Genomic DNA, 24,882 nt, shown 5'->3' with positions numbered 1-24,882 from the left:
AATCCAGGTTCCCAGTTTACTATTTGGATGACCTGAGGATTTTTATTGAAATTAATTCTTCTCCTTATCCCTTTTTACTTTTTATCCCTCCTTTCCTATCCTTTTTTCTTGTCTTCATCAGTCTTGCCATAGTAAGAGTAGCATTTTGTAGTAATGGCTGTCATTGTTTAAGTAACTGTTATGCACCAGGCACTGTGTTAGGGGATCCACAGACATTATTTAATTTAGTTCCCTTAATGGGTGGTGGTGGGGTTAGTCATTATTGTATTCTATTATTTTGCTTTTTTAATTTTAATTCCAGTATAGATAACATACATTATATACTCATTTATTTTATTTTATTTTATTTTATTTTATTTATTTATTTTTAATTTTTTTTAACGTTTATTTATTTTTGAGACAGAGAGAGACAGAGCATGAACGGGGGAGGGGCAGAGAGAGAGGGAGACACAGAATTGGAAGCAGGCTCCAGGCTCTGAGCCATCAGCCCAGAGCCCGACGCGGGGCTGGAACTCACGGACTCACAGACCGTGAGATCATGACCTGAGCTGAAGTCAGACGCTTAACCGACTGAGCCACCCAGGCGCCCCAATATACTCATTTATTTTAAATAGATAAGGAGACCAAGGTCCGGAGAGTCATATGCCCAAGACCAGACAGAAAGAATCAATATTCCAAGCCAGGTTTGTCTGCAAACCAAAGCCTATGCTCATTTCCATTATACGTCTCTACTTCTGAGCCTCAGTGTTGTAATATGTAACATGGGCATAATTCTGACCTCACAGATCCCTGTCAGGATGAGCAAAGGTGGTACCTTTAGAGCAACAACCCTATTATGGCACGGAGCGAGGGCCTAGTAAGTGGGAGGCTTCCTTGATCTTCCTATTCTCCCCTCCCCACTTATGTACTTTACGATGGGCTATCCTAGCCCTTGTATAGACAGGGTCATGTCATTGCCTGTCACTGCAGTACCAACAGGGAGTTGATGAGACCGATGGGCCTGCCCCAGGATGGACGGGGTGCATGCCTGGGTCTGGAACCCAAGGAGATGGTAGCACTAGCAGCTCTTGCTTACCCACTGACCCTTACCTTGTGCTAGCCCTGTTCCTGCCCCAGCTCGCACAGAGATGAAGGAAGGAAGGAACACGCATTCAAACCTAGGTCAGTACCTGTGGAGAGGCCATTGTGTAGAGATGGCTCCAGCTGGAGGATCCCAGCTGAGAAAACGTTGGGGGGTGGGGAGGGATATTGAATCATCTCTTAGATCAGGCAAGAAATCCCAATTAATTACAAGTGCTAAGTGAGTGGTCTGGAAGCAGACTTTTGCAGTCAATTAAAGGGATGCTGGAGGAAGCTTCATTAACCCCCTGCCTCCTGGCAACTTTTGGTTTAGGAGAAAGAAGGCATCTGTCTGTAATGAGCTCCCCCACACTGTGGGGAATGCAAGCAGAGAGTGCCCTCCACCAAAGATGGCACAAGAGGGACTCCTGGGTTGCATGGAAGGATGGATTCGTGATGTCCTATGCTTTGATCCCTGTGGTAAATGAAGTAGTAAAGACATTGCTCCATTTGGAGGCCAGCCCATGCACAGTGCAGTTTGTGCTTTTCTTGTCCATGCTGGACCACTGCTCAAGACCCTTCAGTGGCTCCCCATGGTCTGCAGGGAGAGCCCAAGCTCCATCTCCTGGCACCCTGGTTGATGTCCCCAGGCTTTCAGCTTTTCATCAAGAATTTAATAAGCTCCTGCAGATGTCCCCTGATTCTCCCTCCTTGGCACCCACCACCCATGCTCAGACTGCTTTTGTCTCCTCCCTGCTTTTGCTCATGCCAGCCCTTCTGCCTGGAGTGCCCTCCTTCTCTACCAGGTTGACTTCTCATTTAAGACTCATCTGAGATATTGCCTCCTCCCGGGAGCCTTCCCCAAGCATCCTGAGTTTGCTTTTATCACTGCACATGTTATGGTGGCTAATTGGCCTATTTATCTGCCTGTCTCCTCCTTTAGCAGGTAGATTCCTGGTAGAAAGGGCTGTGTGATTGGTGTTCTCGGTGTCTAGTGTGTGATTGGTGTTCTTGCTGCTTAGCAAGTGGTAGGAGCTCAGTAAGTGCTATTTAAGAAAGGGTTAAGACTATGAGGGGAAGACCTTTGGGACTAACAGTGAGAGGATGCTGTCATTTCCCGACTGGGCACAGGATTCTGTGGGGTGCCACTGAGTGTCAAGGAGGGGCAAAGTGGGCAGAGGAGAAGCATCTGAGTGTCTGGGGCTGAGTTGTTTACTGAGGAGGGACCTGAGTCTTGAAAGGACAGTGTCTCGTGTACTGATAGAGCACACAGATGGACTTCTAGGGAAGCCCAAAGACCTTGTGTTCCATTTCTCTCCAATCTTCATCCTTGGAAGGCCCTCAGAGCCTAGCCACTGACTCTGGGAATGGTCTCAGTCTTGCAGAGGCCTGAGAGGAACCAACTGTTGGCCCTTATTCTGCTCTGACACATTTCCTCCTCCACTTGGGACCCTGTGGTAGATGAGGTTTGGTTCTGGCTCCTCTGAGGTCCTGCTCAACTCCTGCTTCTTTGTAGGGAAGGGGGGAGTTGCATCAGGCTCCATGGGGGCAGACCCTAAGATGCCCCCCCAGTGATCCCTGTCCTGTTACATCCTTGTGTAACCCTCTCCCTATGGGTGTGGGCAGGACCTATGACTTCTAACCAATAGAATATTGTAAAAGTGATGGGAGGTACTTGCCCAATCAGGTTACATAACATTGAGGCTTCCATTTTATCAGCCTTCTCTGTTGCCTTCTTGGCTTGCACACTTGGATGAAGAAAGCTGCCATATTGTGAGCTGCCCCAATGAAGGGACCCACATAGTAAGAAATGAAGGACAGCCTCTGGCCAACAGCCAGCCAGGGACTGAGGCCCTCAATCCAATAGGAACTAAATCTTGGCAACAATCACGTTACCTTGAAAGTGACCCTTGACATCAGTTGAGACCCCAGCCCTGGCCTGCACTTGACTGCAGCTTGGTGAGAGACCCTGAAGCAGAGAACCCTGGCCTCCTGTGAGAAACTGTGAGATAATAAATACATGTTGCTTTAAGCCTCCAAGTGTGTGGTAATTTGTTATGCAGTAGTAGATAACTAATACAGCCTCCCAGTGCACACTGAGCTCCCCTGACTCTGAGAGGCGAGGAGACCTGTTATCCTTAGTGCACTAGCCCAGACTTATGGGGGGATCTGGGAGAAAGGTAGGATGAGTGATGTTAGGGCATAGGAGAGAAAGGGGTCAGGTTCTGCCTCCCCTCCCCCTATTGCCCAGTAGGTGCAGAGAGCTGGAGGAAAAGTGACTGTGGCCACCAAGTAGAGGAGAGGGAGATTGGTTGCTTGGATCCTGAGTCAGCACTGGGGTTCCTAAGGACCCACTACAGGCTAGACTCTGCAGTGGGTGCTGGGAGGCATTGGGGCACCAGCCAGCATGACACCTAGAAGAGCTCCCAAGTTAGAGACAGACACTGCAGCGGCATAAATTGTAGTAGGATTTATAAGGTGCCATTCAGTAATGGTTGGCACGCAGTGCTAAGAGTGTGCATGTGTGACCCCATTTCTTCCTCACAACTGTGGAGGTCAAAACAATTATTATCCCATTTTACTTGCAAGCACACACTCAGAGGGGTTAAGTGGCTTGTTCAAGATCACTCTGCTGGGTGACAACCCTCTGGCAAACCCAGGGCTGCCTGAGCACATAGTTGTGATGCTCTGTGTGTTTTAAGCACAGCAACAAACCCTGCTGTGGGAAGGGGGATGGGGGGCTGTGTCAGGGTGGGCGTCACACAGGAGGTGACATCTTGCTGGATCTTGAGAATTTCAGGAGTACACCAGGGAGGGAAAGGGTACCATTCATTCCAGGCAGAGGGGAAAGACTCAGCATGTGCATACCATGTGTGCTTGGCTCAGAGTTGGGTGTGGGTCTAACCTAGTAGGTTGGGGTCATATCTTACAGGGCCATTTTGACGATTTTGCTGTTGTCCTGACCACTGAAGGGTGCTGGGCAGGAGAGTGACATGGTTAAGTTTGTGTTTTGATGAGTCTTCTGGGCGAGGTGGGGTGATGGGGAGAGGATGGACAGAGGGAAGAGGCAGAAGCTGGGAGACTAGTATGTGGGGAATGGGAGGTGCCTAGACAAGTAGAGAAAAAGTGAGGCCCAGCTTAAGGCAGGGCAATGGTGGGGACAGCTGAGGGTGAAAGAAGGTTCTCGTCTTGTCCTGACTCAACAAGGTCTGGGAAGTGTCTGTGTCCAGGAACAATGCTGAGTGGCACCAGCTCCCACACACGGCCTGGCAGAGAGTAGGAACTCCCTCGGTGTTGGTGGGTGACCAGTAACAGACCTTTGCCCACCCACGGTTCTTGGCTTCATGTCGGCACGCCATATCCCAGGGAGCTTTCAGAGAAGGATGGCCAGAGATGGGGTGTGGGGTATTGTGACCAGGCTGGAACACCAGCTCTGGGGGGGTTTCGTACAGTTGAACTTGAAGGGCGGGAGGTGAGTGGTGCTGATCTCTGGGGGTGAGCCCTGACTCTGGACTTCATTTGTTTCCAATGTCCCAGCCAGAAGTCAGGGTAAAATGGGAGGTTTTCTGAGACCTCTTGAACATTGCAGGTCAGCCCCCCTTGCCTTAGCTGGTGCCCCATGTAACCCTGGTGGTGCCAACAGACAGAAAAGGACAGACAGACTAAGAGTTGCTGTACAAGGTCTTTTCTTTGTTGTCATGGTTGGTTTGGTACATCTTAGCATCTGCGTCATACAAAGGGGGGAGCAACAGCCATGGCTTTTGGTCAGGTTCAGGGGGCATGAGGGGGTGCCCCTCCCCTCCCCCCAGGCACTGACACATTTAAAGAAAGCAGAGCAACAAGGACACAGCACAGATGTGGGAAAGGGATTCCCCCGCGAGAGCAGGATGGTCGTCCTCACCTGGGTCTCAGGACCCCCACCCCCATCCCAGGGCCAGTGGGAGCACCTTCCAACCTCTCCCCAGTGAAGAAGGTGGGCAGCAGGAGCAGGGAGGGGAGTAGGGGACATGTGGGGGAAGGCATATCTTCAGGCATACCCTTATCTGAGCCATCTGATCCCCAGTTGCCTGTCCAGTCAAGGGCCTGTGAGGCCCTCGAAGGATGGAGCAGTTGGGCGGTGGGGTGGGCAACCCTGCCATCTAGGGGCAGGACTCTCAGGACTGGGGTTCTGGCCATAGCCTGGTGGGGGTAGCTTCTTTCCTCATCAGGCCACCTGAGAGGGGCCTGGGCTGCTGAAATACTTCAGTTCACTATCTCTCCCCTTCTCTGTCTCTCTTCCCTCTGTGCCCTCCCTCCCTCTCTCTCTCCCTTTCTGTCTTGTCTCCATGTCTCTCTCTCTCTCTCTCTCTCTCTCTCTCTCTCTCTCTCTCTCACACACACACACACACACACACACACACACACACACACACACCCCGATACTTAAGAGGGTCTCTTGACTTCCTGCTTGCCTTTGGAGGAGACCCCACACAGTGTTGCCACTTCCTGGAGCTTCTGAACCTGGAGCTGAGGATGTCCATGTGTGGAAATCCTGGCTCGCTGCCAGCACCGGCATGGGCGATCCAGAGAAGGCTTCTCCCTCCTTTCTTGAGGATGAGCTCCCAGGCACGCAAGCCTGGCAGTGGCCTTCCCTGGCAACCACGCATGCCCACATCAGGTGGTGCCCACTCCCTTGCATCTCATTGTTCTCACCATATACAAATGATTGCTCCTTCTTATTTCTCTAGCTGAAGAATGTCTCCCTGGTATGTTGCATGTGTGCACTGAATTCTGGGACTGCTCCCTCCCTACCCCAGCCTCCTAAGTGTATCACATGCACTGCTCCATTTAGGTGTGACACACTCATCCCCCTCCCATCCAGTGGGTCACACACACCTCCCACCCCAGGTACATCACGTAAACATCTCTTCCCTGCTAGAGCACACCCCACACGTATTTTGTTCCCCCTCTCCCTCCACCTGAGTGTGTTGCACACAACATCTTCACTGGGTCACACACTAGCTTCTTTCCACAGGTCTGCATCGGGAATGACAGTCATCATGTCTCTCTGGACCTGAAGTTGGTCACCTGGCCGTGGTTGGAGCCAGGTATGCCCCATGCCGAAATTCTCCCCTGCTCCTGCCTCCAGGATGACCTCTAGTTCTGCTGCTCAGGGGTAGGCCTGAGGATTCTGGAAGAGTCTGGGACGTTTGCCAGACTCATCCAGCCAGCCTGGAGGGTACTCTCGTATGGGAAAAATCCAGAGCCCGCTGGGGGTGCAGAAGGGCTGTGGAGACCACCAGGGACATTCTTTGAGGGTCTGGTGTCCCTCAGGTCTACCTGGGATATCTTGCATGGCTGTGTTCCCCTGCTCATCTGAAGCTCCCTGGGCCTCAGTCTCTGCTGCCCATCTGTCATTTTCTGTGCTCTGGCACCACCTTTGAGATCTGTGGGACCCTGTCAAGGGGGAGATGTTTTCAAACACTTGGGATTTACATCTGTGTCTGGCTGGGGCTCACACACTGGGTCTGCGGAAACCTGGGGCCCCTTGACTGCGCCCTGCCTATCTCTGTCCCAGGACCCCAGGGCTCTAGAGAATGACCATCCTGCCCAGGATTAGAGACACAGACAAGCAGACAATAGGGGTGCGAGGTGGCTCCCCGTCACAGACACAGGCACAGACACAGGCCCCTTGGTGGGGCAGGACACAAGGGCACAGGGGAGGGGGAGGGGGCGGGGGAGAAGGGCAAGTCCAGGGAGCTAGAGCTGCTGGAGCCCTGCTCCCTAGAGAAGGGACAGACCAGGGGATTTTTCTAGTTCCCTAAACATATGGATTGTTTTGTCTCATCTTTAAAGTATTGCAGTCTAACTGATATGGCTTTAACTATTGGAAACGGACAGAGAAGACACATGTCTGTCTCTGAAATAAAAGCATAAATCCACTAAAATGGAAAACCTGCAGAATGCAAACTGGGGTCAATGAGGCAGGAGCTTCGGGGGCAGGCAAGTCGCCCCCTCCCTGGGCCCTGCTTTTGGGGTAGGCCCCGATGAGGGCCCAGCATGGCTTCTTGGGGCACTGCCAGGGTCAGTCTCAGTGGACTTCTGAGGACCTCAGGCAGGAACCCTCCAAGGGCGGGAGGACTCTAGGCCAAGGACAAGGTCTCCTGTTGGATGTGGCCACCCATGGCCAATGGTTTGGAGGCCAAGAAGGGGGTATGTTACCTATGTTCTTTCTCCCGAAGCACACATTCTGCACACAAGTGCCTATTCAGAGCCACACATGCACACAACACTCTCAGCACATCTGGCAGTCTCTCAAACACACACTGTACAACTTCTAACACATACCCATTGCTGCAGACACTCCTGCTATTTTGAAAACACATGCAGATACAGGCTAACACATGCCAACTTGACCACCCATATAAGATGGCTAGAAAACAGATATGACACAATTTCAATTCATACATACCCCCTCAAACAAACACACATACACAAGGCTGCCTAACATATACAATCTCTAACACAAGGGTATGATTAGCATACACAAACAGTCTCAACACACACACTGACAATGCACCCATATGTACAATCTTTGGATGCACAATTGCTGATGCAGTCTCTGCCACATACACGCATGTGTGCATGGACGCACACTTTCCTCTCTCATTTGCTCCAAGGCCCCCTGGTTCTCATACAACTGACTGAGCAGGAGGCCTTGACAGTTTGGGGTGGAGGGAACAAATGCCATTTTCACACATCCCAGAGGAGAGTTTGTTCTTGGCCAATGAGATGAATGGACAGATGCCTTCTGTCAAGTGGGAACTGGCTTCTCCCCAAAGGCTTGGGGCTTTGGCCAGGAAGGGTCCTCCTGGGGACCATGGGGCCCTGGAAGCACATGAACAGGATGGGTTGGGGAAGTGGGGTGGATAGGAATGGGGGCAGCTTGGCTGTACCAATGGTGAGGTCCCATGGCATGGGCCATCGCTGCCCAATGGCTCCAAGTGTTTTCTGGGGGGCCTGGGAAGCCCCTTGGCTGGGCAAACTGGGCCCAGCCTGGCAGTGGGGCCCCAGGACCCAAGCAGAGAGGGGGGAGACAAGGGGCTGCTCTACCCTGGGGGCTCTCCACAGATGAGTTAAAGTCTGAAGAGGATCCATTTGGAGGGACTGGCTTGGCAGGGGCCATGCCTCTTCAGGTGGGGGTTGGGAGAGGAGTGCTCCCGGGCTGGGTGGTGTCATCTCAGGGGGAGGGAAGAAGGAGAGCCCCAGCCTCCTGCCCAGACCTAGGCCTGGCCAGAATACAACAGGGCCTCTCAGGCTGGGCCCTCACAGGGCAGGCTTACCCTGACTCCCTTCCTTAGAACCAGGCCACTCAGTGCCCCTACCCTGACCTAGAGGCCCACTGTGGGTCAGAGGCCAAAGGTCAGCATGCTGGGCAGGGCTGGAATGTGTCATTACTTTGGCTGGCTGGGGACAATGGTCCTCCTGGCAGTGGGGTGCATGAAGGAATGTATGGGGGTTACCACACTAGCATAGACCTTAGGCTTCTGGAGGGGGCCCTCAGTGCCTCTGGCACTGGATTCAACGCCCCCTGCTGGGGGAAGCTGTCTTCCCTTTTTCAAGCAACTGGGAAGTGAGGTGGGGGCTGAATACCCTGGGATGAAGGGGGTGTGAGGGAGTGCTGAGGGGGAGGAGTCCTGGCCAGGGAAGGGGGGCAGAGGTCAACTGAGGTTTTCCCCTTCAGAACTGAGACTTAACTGAATGAAAAGAAAGAACCAAAAAAAAAAAAAAAAGTAACAAGTGGAGTGGGAACAGGGCAGAAGGGCCGGTTACTTCTTGAACATGTCCTGCAGTGGCCCGGGGAGGTATTTGAGCACCGTGTCCAGGATGCTCTCCTCCTCTTCCTCCTCCTCATCCCCGCAGCCTGCAGGGATAGCCTTCTTGGGCCGGGTCAGGCTTCCCTCGCAGGGCTGCTCCAGGGCTGCCTTCTCCTCTGCCTCCTTCTCTTCCTTCTTCTTCAGCCCATACTGGGAAGGGGGGAGGGCAGACATGAACATGAATGGGGCAAGGAGAGAGCTGGATCTCAAGGTCAAGCTGGCTCATCCGGGGCCGCCACTCATGGAAACTCCCCAAGCCTTAGTCCTCTCATCTATAAAATAGGGATAAGGATGCCTTCCTTATGGGATTGTGCCTGTTCTCGGCAGGTGTTCCAGAAAAGAGAGTCGGTGCATAGGGTTTCCTTTAAAATTAATACCTGCCCATAATAACTTCTCTGCCCTTCTGACATCCCCCAAGATTTCACATCTGAAAGTCCTCCCATAGGTTTCGATGACAAAACTTGATCTGAGCTGATGGGAGGCTACTTATAGCCTTGTTTTTTTGCAGTGGTGAGACTAGACATGTATGGAACTGCTTGGCATCAGGTGGCAGCTGCAGACCGATTGAGAGCGACACGTAACAATAATAGGTGCTTAGGGCACTACGGTACTTTCCCCAAATTCCCAAATTCTGGATTGCAAACATTTGGTCTCCAGTCTTGGGCACAAGACCGCGGACCATAGCAGCAAACATTCGAGAGCGCTTATCGTGTGCATTATCTTACTTAATCCCCATAACGCTCCTTTGAGGGAGGTGTTCCTGTGACACTCCTTTCTCCCTATGAGGAAGAAACCTAGTGAGAGTTAGGTCTAAGGTGAGAGCAGGGATTCGGGGGAGCCTGAGGCCGGGGCTTGGGGGGACCGGCTTGACCTCAGTTCCTTACTCTCCCACGCGGACGGGTGATGCTGACCTTGTCTCGGATCTGCTGCCGGACCTTCTCACGCTCAGCCTCCATGCGCGCATGCTTGGCCTTACGCTCTTCCTCCTGCTGCCGCAGCGCCTCCTGTCGCTCCTCCTCCTTCTTCTGCGCGTCTGGGTCCTTCTCCTCCTCTCCCCCCAGCATCTTCCCCATATCCTTGGTGGCCCCTAAATCGGATGGGGTGGGGAAGGAGAGGATGGGGTCAGGGGGGACCAGGGCTGGGGATAGAAGGACTTGGTGCTCTGCGGGCCCCTCCCGCCTGGATTGAGACCCAGGTCGGGGAGTGAAGGGTGCGGGACTCACCTCCAAGGGCCTGCTTCATGACGAAGTCCATGACGCCGGCTCTAGTTAGCGTGCCTTAGCCCGCAGCCAAGGTTGCATGCAGGGCTACTGACAAGGCCTGGCTCAGAGATATGTGTCAACCTGCAAAAGTGGAGTCAGGGATCAGATGGGAGAGGCCTCTGCACAGACAGACAGCAGCCTCACCCTGGTTCGGGCCCCAGGCTGCATCAGCCCAGGCCAAGACCCAGTGCTCTGGCACTCAATGGAAAGGGGCTATTTCCTGAGTACTTGCTGCGTGCCAGGCACATATATGTGGCCAAATATCTTCGGCTTCCGATTTTAAAACCTTCATCTTGCCCGTATGGGTTTAATTGGATTGAGTCCAGGAGTGCTAGAAAGAAGGGGGAGTTTGGAGTCAGGCAGAGCTGGGTTCTCATGCCACCCTCATTCCTTATTCACCATGTGACATTCAGCTAGTTCCTGAACCTCCTTGAGCCCCAGTTTCATCCTCCATAAGATAGAATGGCAGTGCCTCTTTTCCCAGGGCTACTGTGGAGACGAGAAAATTCCAGCCTGGGCCACTGGGCCAACCACTAGATGGAATGAGCAGGGGATTAGGGCCCCAGCAAATCAGAGGCCGGTGAAAAACTGAGAACAGTCAGCTTGGATGAACATATCCAAACTTCTGAAATTAGGCAAATGGAGAAATAAGTTACTTTTATTTCAGGAAACATGTAAGTTTTGTGTTTTATAGCTTAATATTGATTTTTATTTTGAATTACACATGGGGGTTGGAGACATGATAATCTTCTTGGGGCTTAGGGCCTTTAAAGTACCGAGCACGGGCCTTGTAAGCACTCAGCTTGTGTTAGTCCTCCTCTTCTCTCTAAATTACCAACTTTCAATTTTTATTATATTTTTTATTCTTTCCTTTTTGGCCTCAGAAGATTTTCTCCAAATAAAATCTTAATGAGAATCTCAGTATGCAAGATCCCAATGTTAGTGGGGCGGGGAGGGTAGAGAGCTTGGAGCTTCCCTCCATCCTTGACCTCCTTCTACCTTGTTACCCCCACATCCTTGAGAATTTGAACCCTGATACTGTAACTCTGAGAGATTTCCTTTTTATTTTAACCATTCAGTTTCATCACTGGCTTTTCATAGACAAAGCCATCGCAAATCACTTTTTGGGTGTAGATGGGAACATCCCTGAGCTATCTAAAGGGTGATGTGGTCACCTGGGGTGAGGCCTACTCCCCAAGGCCTTTCAGCCCACACAGCCTTGGGGGCTTTATGATTTTCTGGGAGACAAAAGGGAAATGGTGACAGAGAAGCAGGCTGGATATCACAACCAGGTTGAGTTCAAGGTCACTGGCTGTTTGTTGATGATTTTCTTCATTTCTTTCAAAATGAGAAGACATATCAACAGACTGAGATCTTTCTATCAAATGGGGCCCGAGAGTTTATTTGAGGATTTCTACATGATCATACCACCTGACAGGTTGTTTTGAGGAGAGCAAATCATGACGAAGTAGAAAAACATCCCCAGGGACTTTGGCATCAGACACACCTGGTTAGAAGTCTGGGCTCCAGTACTCCCTGGCTGTGGCCACCCTGGGGAAGTGTCAGTTTGCTCCAGGACAGCGAGGGAGTATTAAGCCTACCCTTGTACTGGTGTTTGAAGAAGAGGAGACACTGGTCAAGTGACTGGGTATGTAGCAGCTGCTCCTTAATGTTGGCCATTGCTGACTGCATATTTGTGAGGACGTGTTGGAGCAGCGTTTCCAGGAAATGTAAGAGAACCCACCCCGACCCAGAATTCTGAGTGTGAAGGCGGCTCAGCTCAGTCAATTAAGATGTTTTTGCTGGATTCAAAAACATTGTAAAGAAACTGCATTTCTAAGAAGAGGAAATGAACAATTTAATAATCAAATGATTTCAGGAACTATTGGGTTCCTCCTCTGTGTTTACATGCAGCTCAAGGAATTTGCAGGTGGTAGTAGAGACATGGGACTTTAATCTGAGATGCTTCAAATTGGTCCACAGGGCACCTGGGCTTTAGGTTCAGTCTCATCCCTAATTTGCTGCTCTGGCAAGTCTCTCTCCTGAACCAGATGATCTTCTGGGCCCTCTTCCCAGTGGTTCGGTTGGAGCAGTTTTGCAGCCTTTGAACTGCTGGCCACCCCCACTGTATCCTCAAATCCTTCTCCTGTCTTGGCTCGGTGACTCAGTTCTTTCCTCTCCCCCATGTCCTACTGCTCTCTTTCCTCTCCTAGTGCTCCTCGCCCTTCCCCATCCCAGCTTTGCTGCCTCCTCTTGTTCTCCGCTCTTCAATAAGAGTGTTCCCCAGGACTCGGACTTTAGCTCCCGTCTCTTTTTCCTCTCTAATGCTTCCCTAGGGCAACTCATCCTTTCTTGGGCTTTAATGATACCTAGACATCTTATGTGGGCTCTAGACCCCTGTAGTCATTTATCCAACAAATATTAATTGAGTATCTCCTATGTACCTATGTACCAGCGTGTTAGGCACCGGGGATATACGAGTAAACAAAACAGACAAAACCCTGCCCTCATGCAGATTACATTCTAGAGTGTGTGTGTGTGTGGGGGGGGGATGGGCGGTGAGTGTGTGTGTGTGTGTTTGTGCACAGGGAAATAGACAACAAATAAATCAAGATATGCACTTGCCTTCCTCTTGGGCACCTCCCTCTGGATGTCCCATGGCACCATTCAAAGTTAACATAACATCTTTCTATCACCGCACCATCTCCTTCTCCAGACTCTTCTGTTTCTAAGCATTCATTCAGCAAACATTGATTACCATCCCTCCCGGCCCCCCAATATGCAAAGTGCATCTACTCATTTGAGGCCCGAGTCTTCTGGATACTTACATCCCTGTCATTCTAGGTGCCCCCTTACCCTTGTTGAGTGAGGCCTGCTGGGATTATTTAGCAGCTTCTTGGGTCCATCCCAAAGTCCTGCTGCTCACCCCCAACGTGGCTCTCTCAGCTATTAAGTAATTTGTCGTTCACCCTGTTGAGGTTCTCCCAACCAATTTCTCAAGGCCCAGGGTCCTCCTACTCTGTCTCCTTCCACAGGTGCGTTGGAAGACTTGTGAGCCCTGGGTCAGGCATACCTGACTCCGATCCTGAACCTGCTACTTTTTAGCTGTGAGATAGTAAGTAATTGACTTAGCCTCTTTTCTTCATACAGTGAGGATTACGTGCCACTTTGAAAGGTTAGAAATAATGTGTTTAGCACATGGTGGCAGTGGGGAGCTCAGTACATGGTGACTGCTATCACTCTCAAAATGATTAATGCCAACTAGTATGAGATCCTGCCACTTTCCCTCCTAGCTTCTGAGGACGAGGTCCCCCTCCTTCCCGCTGAAGTTAACCTATCCACCGGTACTGCAGATCTTCTCTCCTTACACCTCCTACTTGATCGTTTCGTGCTCTCTCTTCCTCACATCCTCAGTCTCCTGGATAGGTCTCTTTATCCGCTTCCTTCTCCAACTCCTGCCCCTTTCCCTTAATCTCTGTCCTCTACCTTTGTGATGAAGGGGTGTCCATTTGGTGTCTCCACTTCTTCAGCTCCAGGTCAGCCCTGCAGCTCTGTGAGATCAGAGATCTGCTGCCTCTGCACTGCCACCGAAATTGCCCTCGTCGGAGTCGCCAGAGGCCTCCAGAATGCCAGATCCTGGAGTGTTTTCACTGCTCTGAAGCTCCTCCATCCATCCCTCTGTAGCATCAGATACTGGTGATGACTCTACTCTCTCCTCATCCATCTATTTTTCAGCCCTCTTCTTGAATCTTTTGAATTCTAGGACGGCACTCCTGTGGTCTTCATCCTACTTCTCAGACAAATCTTTCTCCCCTCTACTGACTTCTTTTCTTTAAAATGTAGATGTTATCCAAGCAATCACTCTCCCTCTTTCTCCTCCTACTGTCCCTTATTCCTCCACTGTCTCCCTTGGGAATCTCACCTAACCCTATTGATTTATGCCCTTCTTTAGTCACAGACCACCCCCAGCCCCCAGACTCACACATTTAACTTTCTGCTGGATATTGCCACATGAGTAATCTCAAATTCAGTCTATCCAAAGATCGATCTTATCCTTGCTTCCCTCACCCAACCACCTTTTCTTCCAGCATGCCTTGTTCCAATCGCCTCAACTGAAAACTCTAGAGTCAGTGACTTCTTCACTTACTCACTCACTCACTCCCAATATTCTTTGGGCATCTACTCTGCCAGGCACTATTCTCGGTGCTGGGGCTGTGGCAGGGAACAAGGGAGTCACATTTGTTCTCACAGCACTCAGTTAGCTGGGGAGGGAGACACCGGACAAAAGACCACACAAGGAATTGGTGAGTTAAAATTGGGATGGGATGCTAGAGAGGAGTCCAGAGACTGTAGCTTCATGGTGCTTCCTGCATCCACACCCTCTTCTCCTACGCTGCTAATGTCTTGGCTCAGGACTTCAAGGTTCTGGATTTGTGCATAACCTCTATGTCTGTCCCTCCCTCAGCTCTTACCCATCCTCCACATGGCTGTCCAATTAATCTTCCTAAAGGGCAGATCTGCTCATCAAACACACCCTGCAATGGCTCCCCATGGTCTTGTTAAACTGGCCAGAGGGTCCTTGTGCTGACCTTCAAATCCTGCACAGTCTAGCACCTGCCTGCCTTGCCATTCATTTCTCATCTTTTGCATGTGGCTCTGCTTCTATTTGAAAACCACTGGGTATTTGTTCATTTTACAGCCTGGGAACCCCTTAACTTCATCTCTGTCGGTTCTAATCCTGACTCCACTACTTACTAAGTGACCTTGAGCAAATGACTTAATCTTTTTTCATCTGTGAAATGGAGACAATACTGCCTATCCCCAAGACATGTTGTGAGCATTAAATGAGATAATGCAAATAAAGTGCTCAGCCTAGTGTTTGGCACATAGTAGGTGCTAATACATATTACCTATCATCACTATCATGGTTATCATCATCACTGTTATCATCATCATCAGCAGCAATATTAATTTTCAAAGAGCCCTCTCAAACATCACTGCCTTTATGAAATATCCTGGATCTCCTGGGTGAGATGTGATGGTGTCTTCCTCTTCTGAGACCCAGGGTACTTTTCTACTGCAGCCTTGCCTGCCTCCAGCTCATGTGCTCTGTCCAGCTGTGTGTGTTCCCTTTCCAGATCTCTCTGAGCTCCCTTTAGGGGAGGGCTTGTATCTTGTTCATTTCCCTTATTCCAGAGTCCACAATATCTCCTGGTTCATGGTAGAGCCTCATGACGTATTTGCTAGGTTGAATTTAATGTTGTGTGTCAGCGAGTATGTGAGAGTCTACGCGTTCAGAGTATGATCCTGCATGTCTAACTCTGAACTTAGGCATCGTGTGAGCCTGCGTGAGCGTGTGTGCAGGCGTGTGTGTAGATATTTTGCCATATGCCTGTAGGAGTGCTAAGGTCGGGCAGGTTGCATGCAGTTGAGGATTTTGGCCAGACCGCCAGGAGGCGCTCCTCAGCGGTTCTGCGGGAAACCTTGGTCTATCCCCGCGCGGGAAGGGTGGTGGTAGTGGTGGTGGTGGTTGTGGGGTGGGGGTGGTGGTGATGCTGGGCTGGGGGAGGGGAGACAAAAAGGGGGAGAGGGAGGGCTGCCGCCGCAGCACGTTTCCGTGCCTTTAGCGCGCCCAGGACCTAGGACACATCTTCAGCTTTCCCTCCTCGACTTTCTCCAGCCTGTCCCAACCCGAAGGCAGCGGAGGCACCTCCTCAGGCTTGGCCGTCTGAGCCCCAACCGGTTTTCGGGACTGGGCCCCGCCATCTGACATGCAGATTCGGGCACCTGCAGTGTTTGTCCTTGTGGCTGTTTTTCTGTTCTTATGGCTCAAGTCCAGCCTATATTCACCGCAACTCAATCCAACACTCATTTGCTTTTCGCAGGGGACCCTACGCTAATGGCGATGGCAGAGACAGAGGATGCCCCTTACCTCCCCCTCCACTCCCCCCCCTCCATACGCCCCTGGAAAAGAGAAGCACTGGGGGAGGGGAAGGGGCAGTGGAGGATGGGAGGGGATAGGGAATCGGCTCCCTCAGAAAAGCGGAAGTGGCAGGGACTTAGCGTTCCCTCGGCAGAAGAGGACAGGAATCTAGGCGTCCCTCTCCCGCTCCCCTGCGGAGACGAGCCAGCAGCTCTGCCCTGGAGCTCTCGGTTGGCCGCTGAGAGCGCCCCTCCCCCAACACACAAAGCTTCAACCCCAAGACCCAGCCAGGTATCAAACTTTGATGGGGGAGGGGGCAGAGTGGGGCCTGCGAAGGCCTTAGAAGGGACGGTAACTAATTACCCCAGGCAGAGAACGTGCTCTGGCCAAACCTTGGCTCTTCCTCCTCTGAGGACAAATAGTCCCTTTGGCCCCTCACCTTCAGTTGACGTTTTAAGCTTTCCTCCCCTCCACCTTAGGCCTCTCCGCCCCCCTCCTGGCGCCCTCTGACTCACTCCAGGAGCCTGAACCCCTTCGGGGGCGGCTCCCTCCTCCGGGGCGAAGAGGGCTCTGGAGGGTTCCGGGTGAACCACAACCTGAAGTAGCTTAGATCGACTCCCCCCCCCCCCCCCAATCCCCACCCCCGCGAGCTCGAAGTTGTTCTCTAGGTTCAGACTTGAGTCTCCCGCCGCCCTCGGGGCGGTCCTGGCTCTCCGGGAGCAGGGCTGTTTTGGGCTTCTGCCCGGAGGTCTCCGACTCGGGGCCCACTCCTCCTTCCCAGTTTGCCCCGGTTTAACTCTCTTCCCTCCGCTTGCTCGCTCCACCCTCGCGGGGAGCTGTCCTTTCAGCACCACGGCGAGCGCGCCCAGGAGGGTCCCAGCTGCTGCCGCTCAGCCTCCCTTTCCGGCGCCTGGCCAGTCTTGGGGAGCTGTCCCCTCGAAAGCCGTACTCCCCAGCTTCCCAGGCTGCCCTGCAGCCTCACGGCGAGAGCCGGGACCCTGTTGCCCACAGCCCGGCTCCGCCCTCCCGGCCCGTGGTCAGCACCGACCTGGCGGTCCACGAAACCGTCTGAGCCACTGCAGGGCTCCGGGTGTACTCAGCGAGGCGGTTCCTTCTGCTATTCCAGCTCCCGCCGCCGCCTCGTGCAACTCCACCAGGCGAGCTGGGGCCGCGGCTGCCGCTGCCGCGGGCGGCTGCCTGAGGCGCCCTCCAATCACGCCCCTCAGCCAGGCCCTGACGTGCTACCGCTCCCCTTCCAGATGGGAAATTCAAACCTCTCTCTCTCTCTCTCTCTCTCTCTCTCCTCTCCACTCTCTCCTCTCTCTCTCCCCCCTCTCTCCTCCCCCTCTCCTCTCTTCCTCCTCCCCCTTCCTCTCCCTTTCCCATTCTTCCTCCTTCTCCCCTCTTTTCTCTCTCTACTCTCCTTCCTCCTCCACCTTTCGCTGTCCCCTCCATCCCCGCCCCCGGAAGACACCCCCGCCAATCCCCCCCTGCAGCCACTTGTCCTGGCCAAAGCTCTTAGGACCACAAGCTTGTTGCTTCAATGCACTGAGGGCACAGTGATGGGTCAGGGGATGGGTTCTTTAAAGCAAAACTCAAAGATCACCTGCTTGGGAAAGTCCTCCTGATTCCTCCAGGAAGAATTGGTCCCACTCTTCTCAGGGTTTCTGCCATCCCTAGACACATGGCTGTTTCAGAGGCAATTGTTGCTCTATTTTGCTTACCTCTTGCCTGTGAGCTCCTATAGGACAGGGCCACCATCAGACCATCTTTACGGCCCCTCAGCATCATGTCCTGCCACAGGAGTACTCAAGAAACATTGATGGATCATGTGGTAAGGCTCCAATAGGGGCTAAGGAGTCCTTCCTGTGGACCCAGAGGGAGAAGATTGCTGCAAAATTCGCTGATTCCCAATCCCTTGTAGATCTGGTATCCTGTGCAGAATAAGGAATCTGTCGCAAACTTTATTCTAGAAGCCTATTTCTTTCTCTTGTAGACCCAGGGAGGAAAAGGGACCTCCAAGAGGTAGGGCGACATCTGTCCATATCCCTCAAGACTTTCCTCTCCCACTTACACTCATTTCTCATTTTATTACTCTCTCCTAATGAATCTTTCCATTCTGCCTGCCATCTTTTGGCTCTAAAATGCTTCCTTTAATCCAGACCGATCTGTAAGAAAATGACTTAGGGGAGGAGGGGCCTTGTATCAGGCCTTTGAAAGATTTGCAGGAGTTTGTGCATCAATCAGGGTTATGTCAGAGTGTAGATGACTTCTGCTTCTGTAAGGGGATGGCTTCCTTCCAAGGAGGAAGCAGCAAGAGCTGCAGAGGGACAGGATTGGGAGAGGAAGGAGGTGTGATTTGTGTGATTTTTGTTCCAAAAGGAGGGGACTATTACTTTACACAAGTTCACAGCAGAGTCCTCAAAGTGAGGGACTTCCACAGGTCAGAGGCCATTGGCGGAACCACCCTTACCTGGAGAGTCATCTTCTGAAGCTCATCTCTATTCTCCCCTTATAGGCTATGGGGCTTGGTATAGGGAAAGCCCTTCATTTATGGCTGAGTTCTGTTTAACACTGTGTTGGGCCATCAGCATGCTCATTTTTAATTTTCTTCCTTTTCCTGAGGCAGACACTAATGGGGGGTGGGCAGTGGGGAGGCTGTTTGATTAGAGTGACTTAGACTTGCCACTAATGCCTGAGGGGAGTTCTGGGCAGGGAGATCTGATATTATGCCATTTTAAGACTCACAGTCCTCCTCCTCTCTCTCCTTCTCCCTCCTTTCTTCCTGTTCTTCCAGAGCAGAAGCTCGGTGAATGGGACCTGGCTGGCAGCACTCTACTTACAGCTGGGGTTTTTCCACAATGGGCATTGTCTTTAACATGGACATCAACCAGGATGCCCTGGTGGCTCAGTCAGTTAAGCCTCCTACTTCATTCGGCTCAGGTCATGATCTCACAGTTCGTGAGTTTGAGCCCTGCATCGGACTCTCTGCTGTCAGCACAGAGCCCGTTTTGGATCCTCTCTCCCATCCCTCTCCCACTCTCTCTCTCTTTCTCTCTCTCAAATAAATAAAACATTAAAAAAATAGAGACATCAACCAAGCTGGGCTAAACATCCAACTTAGCCCTCAGAAAAATACTGAGCTCAGTTCTGGACACCATACTTTAAGATAGTTTAGGGGTGCCTGGGTGGCTCAGTCGGTCCAACTTTGGCTCAGGTCATGATATCACCGTTCGTGGGTTCAAGCCCCATGTTGGGCTCTGTGCTGACAGCTCATAGCCTGGAGCATGCTTCAGATTCTGTGTCTCCCCCTCTCTCTCTGCCCCTCCCCCACTACACTCTGTCTCTGTCTCTTTCTCAAAAATAAACATTAAAAATATTTTTTAAAAAATGGATTCAATAAGCTTGCATATGTTTAGGGAAAAAAAGGGTAGTTTGGTGGCAGGTGTCTGGAAATCATGTCACATGGGTGAAATTTGAAGGATTTGAGGGTGTTTCATCTGGAGGAGAGAATGCTGACGGGCCAAGTCTTGCTCAGTTTATAACTCTGACACTTAGCATGGTGCCTGGCAAAGTAGGTGCTAGGGAAATGCTTGTGGTTGAATGAATGACCACTGCAAGCAAAATGGAGTACTATTGTTTTCATCAGCCCTGAAGACAGAATTAGGGCAATGGGGGAAAGGTAAAGGGAGGCAGACAGTAGCTCTAAGAGGAAAAATCTTCTGTCAGTTGGAGCTGTCTAGCCATAGCGTGGACTGCCTCATGTTAGGTAGTGAGTTCTCCATTCCCTGGAAAATGACAGTTGGGTGGCAGGTGACAGCTAAAGCCCCCTTTGAACCCAAGCTTCTGTGAATCTATAAAATACTGTATGAGTTGACATGAATCATGTCAGCTGCAGAAAATCTTACTGGTGAATAAAAGGACAGCTCAGTCAAGCCTTGTTGGCTTCATCCTGTTGAATGATTAGGGGCAAATCAGGGCACTTTAGCTACTGATACTTTGTGTTGAAGAAAGATGGCGGACAGCTGAATACTTGCTCCCTGTTCACTCTTGCCAGCCTAGACATAGTTCCTAAATACTCTACTGTCAATGTAGAAAAGTCATTAAATATTATAACCATTTTCTAATGATTATAATACTACTAGTCATAGCAACCATCAGGCCCCCATTATATCTCAGGCACTTAGTTTGGTGCTTTGCATAAATTACATTCTCTCCTTTAGTTCACACAAACCTCTGTTTCCAAGATGAGGAAGTCGATCTCCTGGGAGATGCAGTGAGTCTTTGGCATAGCCAGGATTCTAGCCCAGGCCTGCCTGATGCTCAGCTCTGGGGTCCTTTAACCCCTCCCCCCACCCCCCCACCCCCCCCCACCCCCCGCTGCTTCTCTTCTGACACATCCCACAGCCTATGGAAATGTAACTTTTGCTCTTCAGATGTTTTTCACATTGACATTTATCGTCCTCCCTGTTCTCCAGTTTCTCACTTAAAAAAAATAAAAACACAAAAAACTGCCTTGAATTCACACCCAGATTAGGGTCTTCGTGTCATGTGGGTTGTCTGCATTTTCTTCATCTCCTGCATCTCTAATCCAGCCCGCTGTGAGTCCCCCTCCCCCAGCCAGCCTCAGGGTCTTGTGGAGCCTGCTCTGTAGACAGCTTCTAAGAGTCACCTGGTAAAATATGGATGTGGCTCTGCAAGGTGTCTCACCCTGGCTTGTGCTGGATCTCCACTTCTATTTGTGAGCCCTGTGGTCTGGGGCAGGGGGCCAGATTCGAACAGATTTTTAAAATTACGTGTACGTGCCTTGACTGTTCACTAGGAAGCTAATCAAGAGAGCTAATGTCAGTACTTTGTGTGAGGATCGAGGAACAGTGTGTGAAGAATGACAACTGTTACAGACCATAAATGCAGTGATCAGTGAGAACGGCGTTTGTCCAAAGGTCAGCCCATTTCTTCCCTGCAGTTGTCTCAGCCCAGAGGGCACTCTGGATGCAGTGTGGGATGTGAGGAAGAGATTGCTGGCTGGGCTGACCTCAGCTGGGAGTTGAGCTGGTGGGTGTAGGGAGGCTTCTGAGTGCTGGAGATGTTGACTCCACAACCTGCCATTCTAGCTTGAGCCTGGAGGGGCAGAATTGGTCTTGGTTTGAGGGGGTGGCTGTGTGCCAGAGGCAGAAACAGAACTGTGGGGGTGGCGCACAGGGGAAGGGCTCTAGGCCAACTTGCTCATCTGACGAGTGCCTCCCATCTTGTCACTGATAATGGCGAGGGTGCCACGGTCAGGATGTAAGGCCAGGGGCCCAGTCTGTCTCTTTCAACATGGAGTGGCAACGTGAAGGCAAACCCGTTGTTGTGCAATGGTGCATAAGTGCGTGTGCCCACCAGTGTGGGACCGTGTAGGTGGCAGTGGACAGCATCCATGTGGAGGGACATAGGTGCTAGGAGGCCAGATGTAGGTCTGTCGCCATGTGATCCACAGCGTGTGGTGGTGTATCCTTCCTGATGTGGAGTGTCTCTGGTGTGACTGTATCATCGGGTATAAAGCCAAGAGGGTTGTTGTTACAGCGGGATATGTAATGGCATTGTGTGAAGGTTTAGGTGTAAGACATCGTTACCATATATAGCTGTGCAGGTTGTGCAGTGTACAACCACAGAAGGCACTATTCACATAGACTGTGCCAGATGCGAAGGCTCTAGGGACATGCCACCATTTCTGTGTAATGACGTATGTCTAGGTGTCACTGTCAATGAGAGATGATACAGGTGACAGGATGTTACCGTCAACGTGAAATGGCGCCATCATTGGTGGGAAGAGTGTAAATTTAAGTGTGTCACAATGGACTGGCACATGTGTCACTGTCGTTGTTGGGGCCGAACGGGTGTGTGTGTGCAGCCAGGAGTGTGTTATCCCCACTGCGCAGGCATACAGGCGAAATGCGTCACTGAATATGACTGATCCCTCCTTTTCCATTTTCCCCCACTGGAGAGACCCTTGGTAGCCCAACCTGCTAGCTCTTGCCCCACGCAGGAAGCTGCATAAACCTTTGGATTCTCCATTATCCACTTTTGTTTCTCAGAAAGAGGGTTCCAGGCTCCCCATCTGAACCATGACTCATTGGTGTTGCACATAGTGTGTGTGTGGGGATCCCTGAGGAGCCCCTCTCTATCCCAGAGCCCTGCCCCCAAGTCAGAGCTCCTCCCCAGCCCAGCGTCCTCCTACCAGCTCTTTGGAGGTCCTCTGCCACCCTTCATCCCATCCCCACCCAGATCCAGGCACTCATTAGCATGTCAAAGCAGTCCTTTTTCAGCCCACGCATTGTACCCTGGGATATCCCCACACAGTTAGCTCGCTCCCATCTTGAGCTTTCCTGAAACCTTACATTTTCATGTCTGCCACACCAGTCTGCGGTTCCCCCACCATCCGGCACAGGGAGGATATTGTGGTGGTAAATCCTTCCTCCCTTGCCTGGTTCTTTTTCCAGCTCTCTACTGGGACTTCTGCCTCCCCTCATCCAATCTGAGCCCTTCCAACTCTCGAGGATGTGGTTGGACCAATCTTTCCATCAGAAATTCTTCCCGTTGACCCTAGATGCTCGTATCACCCCAGAGCCAGACAATGCATCCCACCAAGACTCCTCATTTGAGTCTTAGTGCTAGACTTGCTCAGTCATAATAGGTGAAGCATCAAAATTTGTTCTGTGTCCTCAGGAGGTTCCCCTTCCAGAATGTCCCTCCATCCTTATGACACTTGGTCCCTTTCCCCCTCCCCCCATATGAAGCCCTGCTCAGAAAGACAGTTTTTTACACCTTAGAATCCTCTCCTTAGGCACATGGAAACAGAATAACAGAGCACCAGAACACTAGAATCATAAGCCAAAGGCCTTTTTAGGATAACGTTTAGAATCACAGAATCTAGAATGATAGGCTCTCTAAACACTGTATGGCCCACTCTTGCTCAGAGCCACTGGGGTGGAGGGCTTGCTAAAAAAATGGCAGACTTTTGGGCATCTTCCCGTGTGGACTGAACCAAAATCTCTGAGATGGGATCCCAGGAGTTTGCAACAGTATCAAGCCCCCCAGGTGGTTTTGATATACCCACTAGTTGGAAAACCCTTGCCTTGGGCCACTAGAATCTGAGAATCATATGATTCTGGGCCGTAGTCTTATAGAAAAAAAAATACTGAATCATGAAATCATAGAATATTTTAGGATTCACAGAAGCTTAGATTCAACTAATTACACACATTCACTCACAACTTTAGGATCTTAAATTCCATGAATCTTAACGCCTAGAATTATAGAGTTTGAAGTGACCCTGGAGTGAGATTTTGTTCCTGTTCTAGGAGGAAATTTTCTTTTTCAGCCTCATCGCTCCTTTTGGAATGGAAGGCTTTTTCCCCTGTCCCTTGCAGGGCTGCCTCCACGGTGTCGCCTACATTTGTGAAGATAAATGTTCTTTCCATCTTGGTGCAAAGGCAGCTGGCAGAACCCCTGCATTTATGGAGCAAGTGAGTTGGAAATGACTTCTGCTTTTCATTTAGGACCAGCACACCCTGGCCCACAAAATAGATCTTGCTCTTTGATAAAATGAATCTGAGGGGACATTATTGCTGTTTCATATTTGAGGAACATGGACAACAGAGGTTACTAAGCTCATGGAGCTTCTGGTCAAGGAAATGAAAGAGAAAGAGCACCGAGGGATAGCCGAATGCTATTTTGGAGATTGATGGGCGTGTGTGTGTGTGTGTGTGTGTGTGTGTGTGTGTGTGTGTGTTTGGAGGGGAGTGGAGTGAAGGGAAGGGGTTGAAACATACATGAAAAATCAGCAACGAAAGGGTAACTTTCTGGTCATTTAACCCAGTGTTCTCAATTTACAAGTGGGGAAACAGAGGCCCAGAAAAGGGAAGGGGCTTTTTTAATGCCACACAGCTGGTTAATGAAATTCCTAACTCCTGGGTAAGTACTCCTTCTGAGTTACAACTCAGTACACAGCTCCACGCTTCTTAAAACATGTCCAGCGTGCCAAGCATTGTTTTAGGGATGTTACAGATGTCAGCACTTCCAGCTGCACAACCCTACGTAGCAGCTATTTTTTTCACTCATTCATTCATCAAAACATGCCAGGCACTCTCCTAGACAGACAAAGATGTATAGGAGGTTTCAGAGTTTCTCTTTCCCCTCTTTAGTCCACAACGAGAGGTGCAAATATTCCACAGAGGGATAGCACATAGACAAATTCACGCGCTCAAGATCCCTTCAGATTGGAGCCTCCGATGCGAAGCACTCAGAAGCAAGCGGGGGAGAGATGGCCGCAAACAGTTGATGATAATACAACATGCTAAGGGCTGTCCTAGTGAAGAGGCAGCTCTGGGGAGCAGAATGAAATACACACAGCTTGCAAGCCAGATGGGACTGGAAGCCCGAAGTGGGGAAAGGACAGGGTGGCTGTCTCCGGGGCGGCCAAGTCATCTTGGGCTCTGGCCGCATAGGGACGTGGGTTCAAGCTCAGCAGCTTTCTGCTCCCAGCACCACCCTCGAAACCAGACAGTGTGACTTTTCTCTCAGACTCAGTTTCCTCCTCAGTGAAGTGGGGGGATGATCCCGACCTCCCAGGGCGATCGTGAGGCTTAGATAAAGGCACTGTTTAGGAAACAGCAGCACAGTAGTCTCAGCAAACATTCATTCTCTTTCCCTCCAACACCTGAGTAAGGTAGGCATTTCCTCTGGAGTTTTGGGCAATGCGACCATTAGACAAAACCTTTTAGTGATCTTGGTCAGAAAA

The 24,882-nt window shown here is 51.0% G+C and overlaps 1 protein-coding gene across 3 annotated transcripts in view; it reads right to left on the bottom strand.

Annotated features, from left to right (window-relative positions):
* Positions 1 to 4,728: 4,728 nt before the first annotated feature.
* Positions 4,729 to 24,882, bottom strand: part of CPLX2 (complexin 2) — an 84,178-nt gene continuing 64,024 nt past the window's right edge. The window contains exons 1-4 of one of the 3 annotated variants that reach the window (XM_058723822.1): positions 17,825 to 17,927; positions 10,139 to 10,258; positions 9,827 to 10,002; positions 4,729 to 9,065 (exon numbers count right to left, since the gene is read on the bottom strand). In XM_058723822.1, coding sequence (XP_058579805.1) covers positions 8,868 to 9,065; positions 9,827 to 10,002; positions 10,139 to 10,169 — 405 coding nt within the window. In that variant the 5' untranslated portion in view covers positions 10,170 to 10,258; positions 17,825 to 17,927 and the 3' untranslated portion in view covers positions 4,729 to 8,867. Of the gene's footprint in view, positions 9,066 to 9,826; positions 10,003 to 10,138; positions 10,259 to 17,148; positions 17,396 to 17,824; positions 17,928 to 24,882 lie in introns of those variants that run through there. The other 2 variants (XM_058723803.1, XM_058723812.1) reach the window with 2 other exon arrangements.

Source organism: Neofelis nebulosa, chromosome 1 (genome assembly GCF_028018385.1).
Source record: "Neofelis nebulosa isolate mNeoNeb1 chromosome 1, mNeoNeb1.pri, whole genome shotgun sequence".
Lineage (NCBI taxonomy): Eukaryota > Metazoa > Chordata > Mammalia > Carnivora > Felidae > Neofelis > Neofelis nebulosa.
This window is presented reverse-complemented; position numbering and strand designations above follow the sequence as displayed.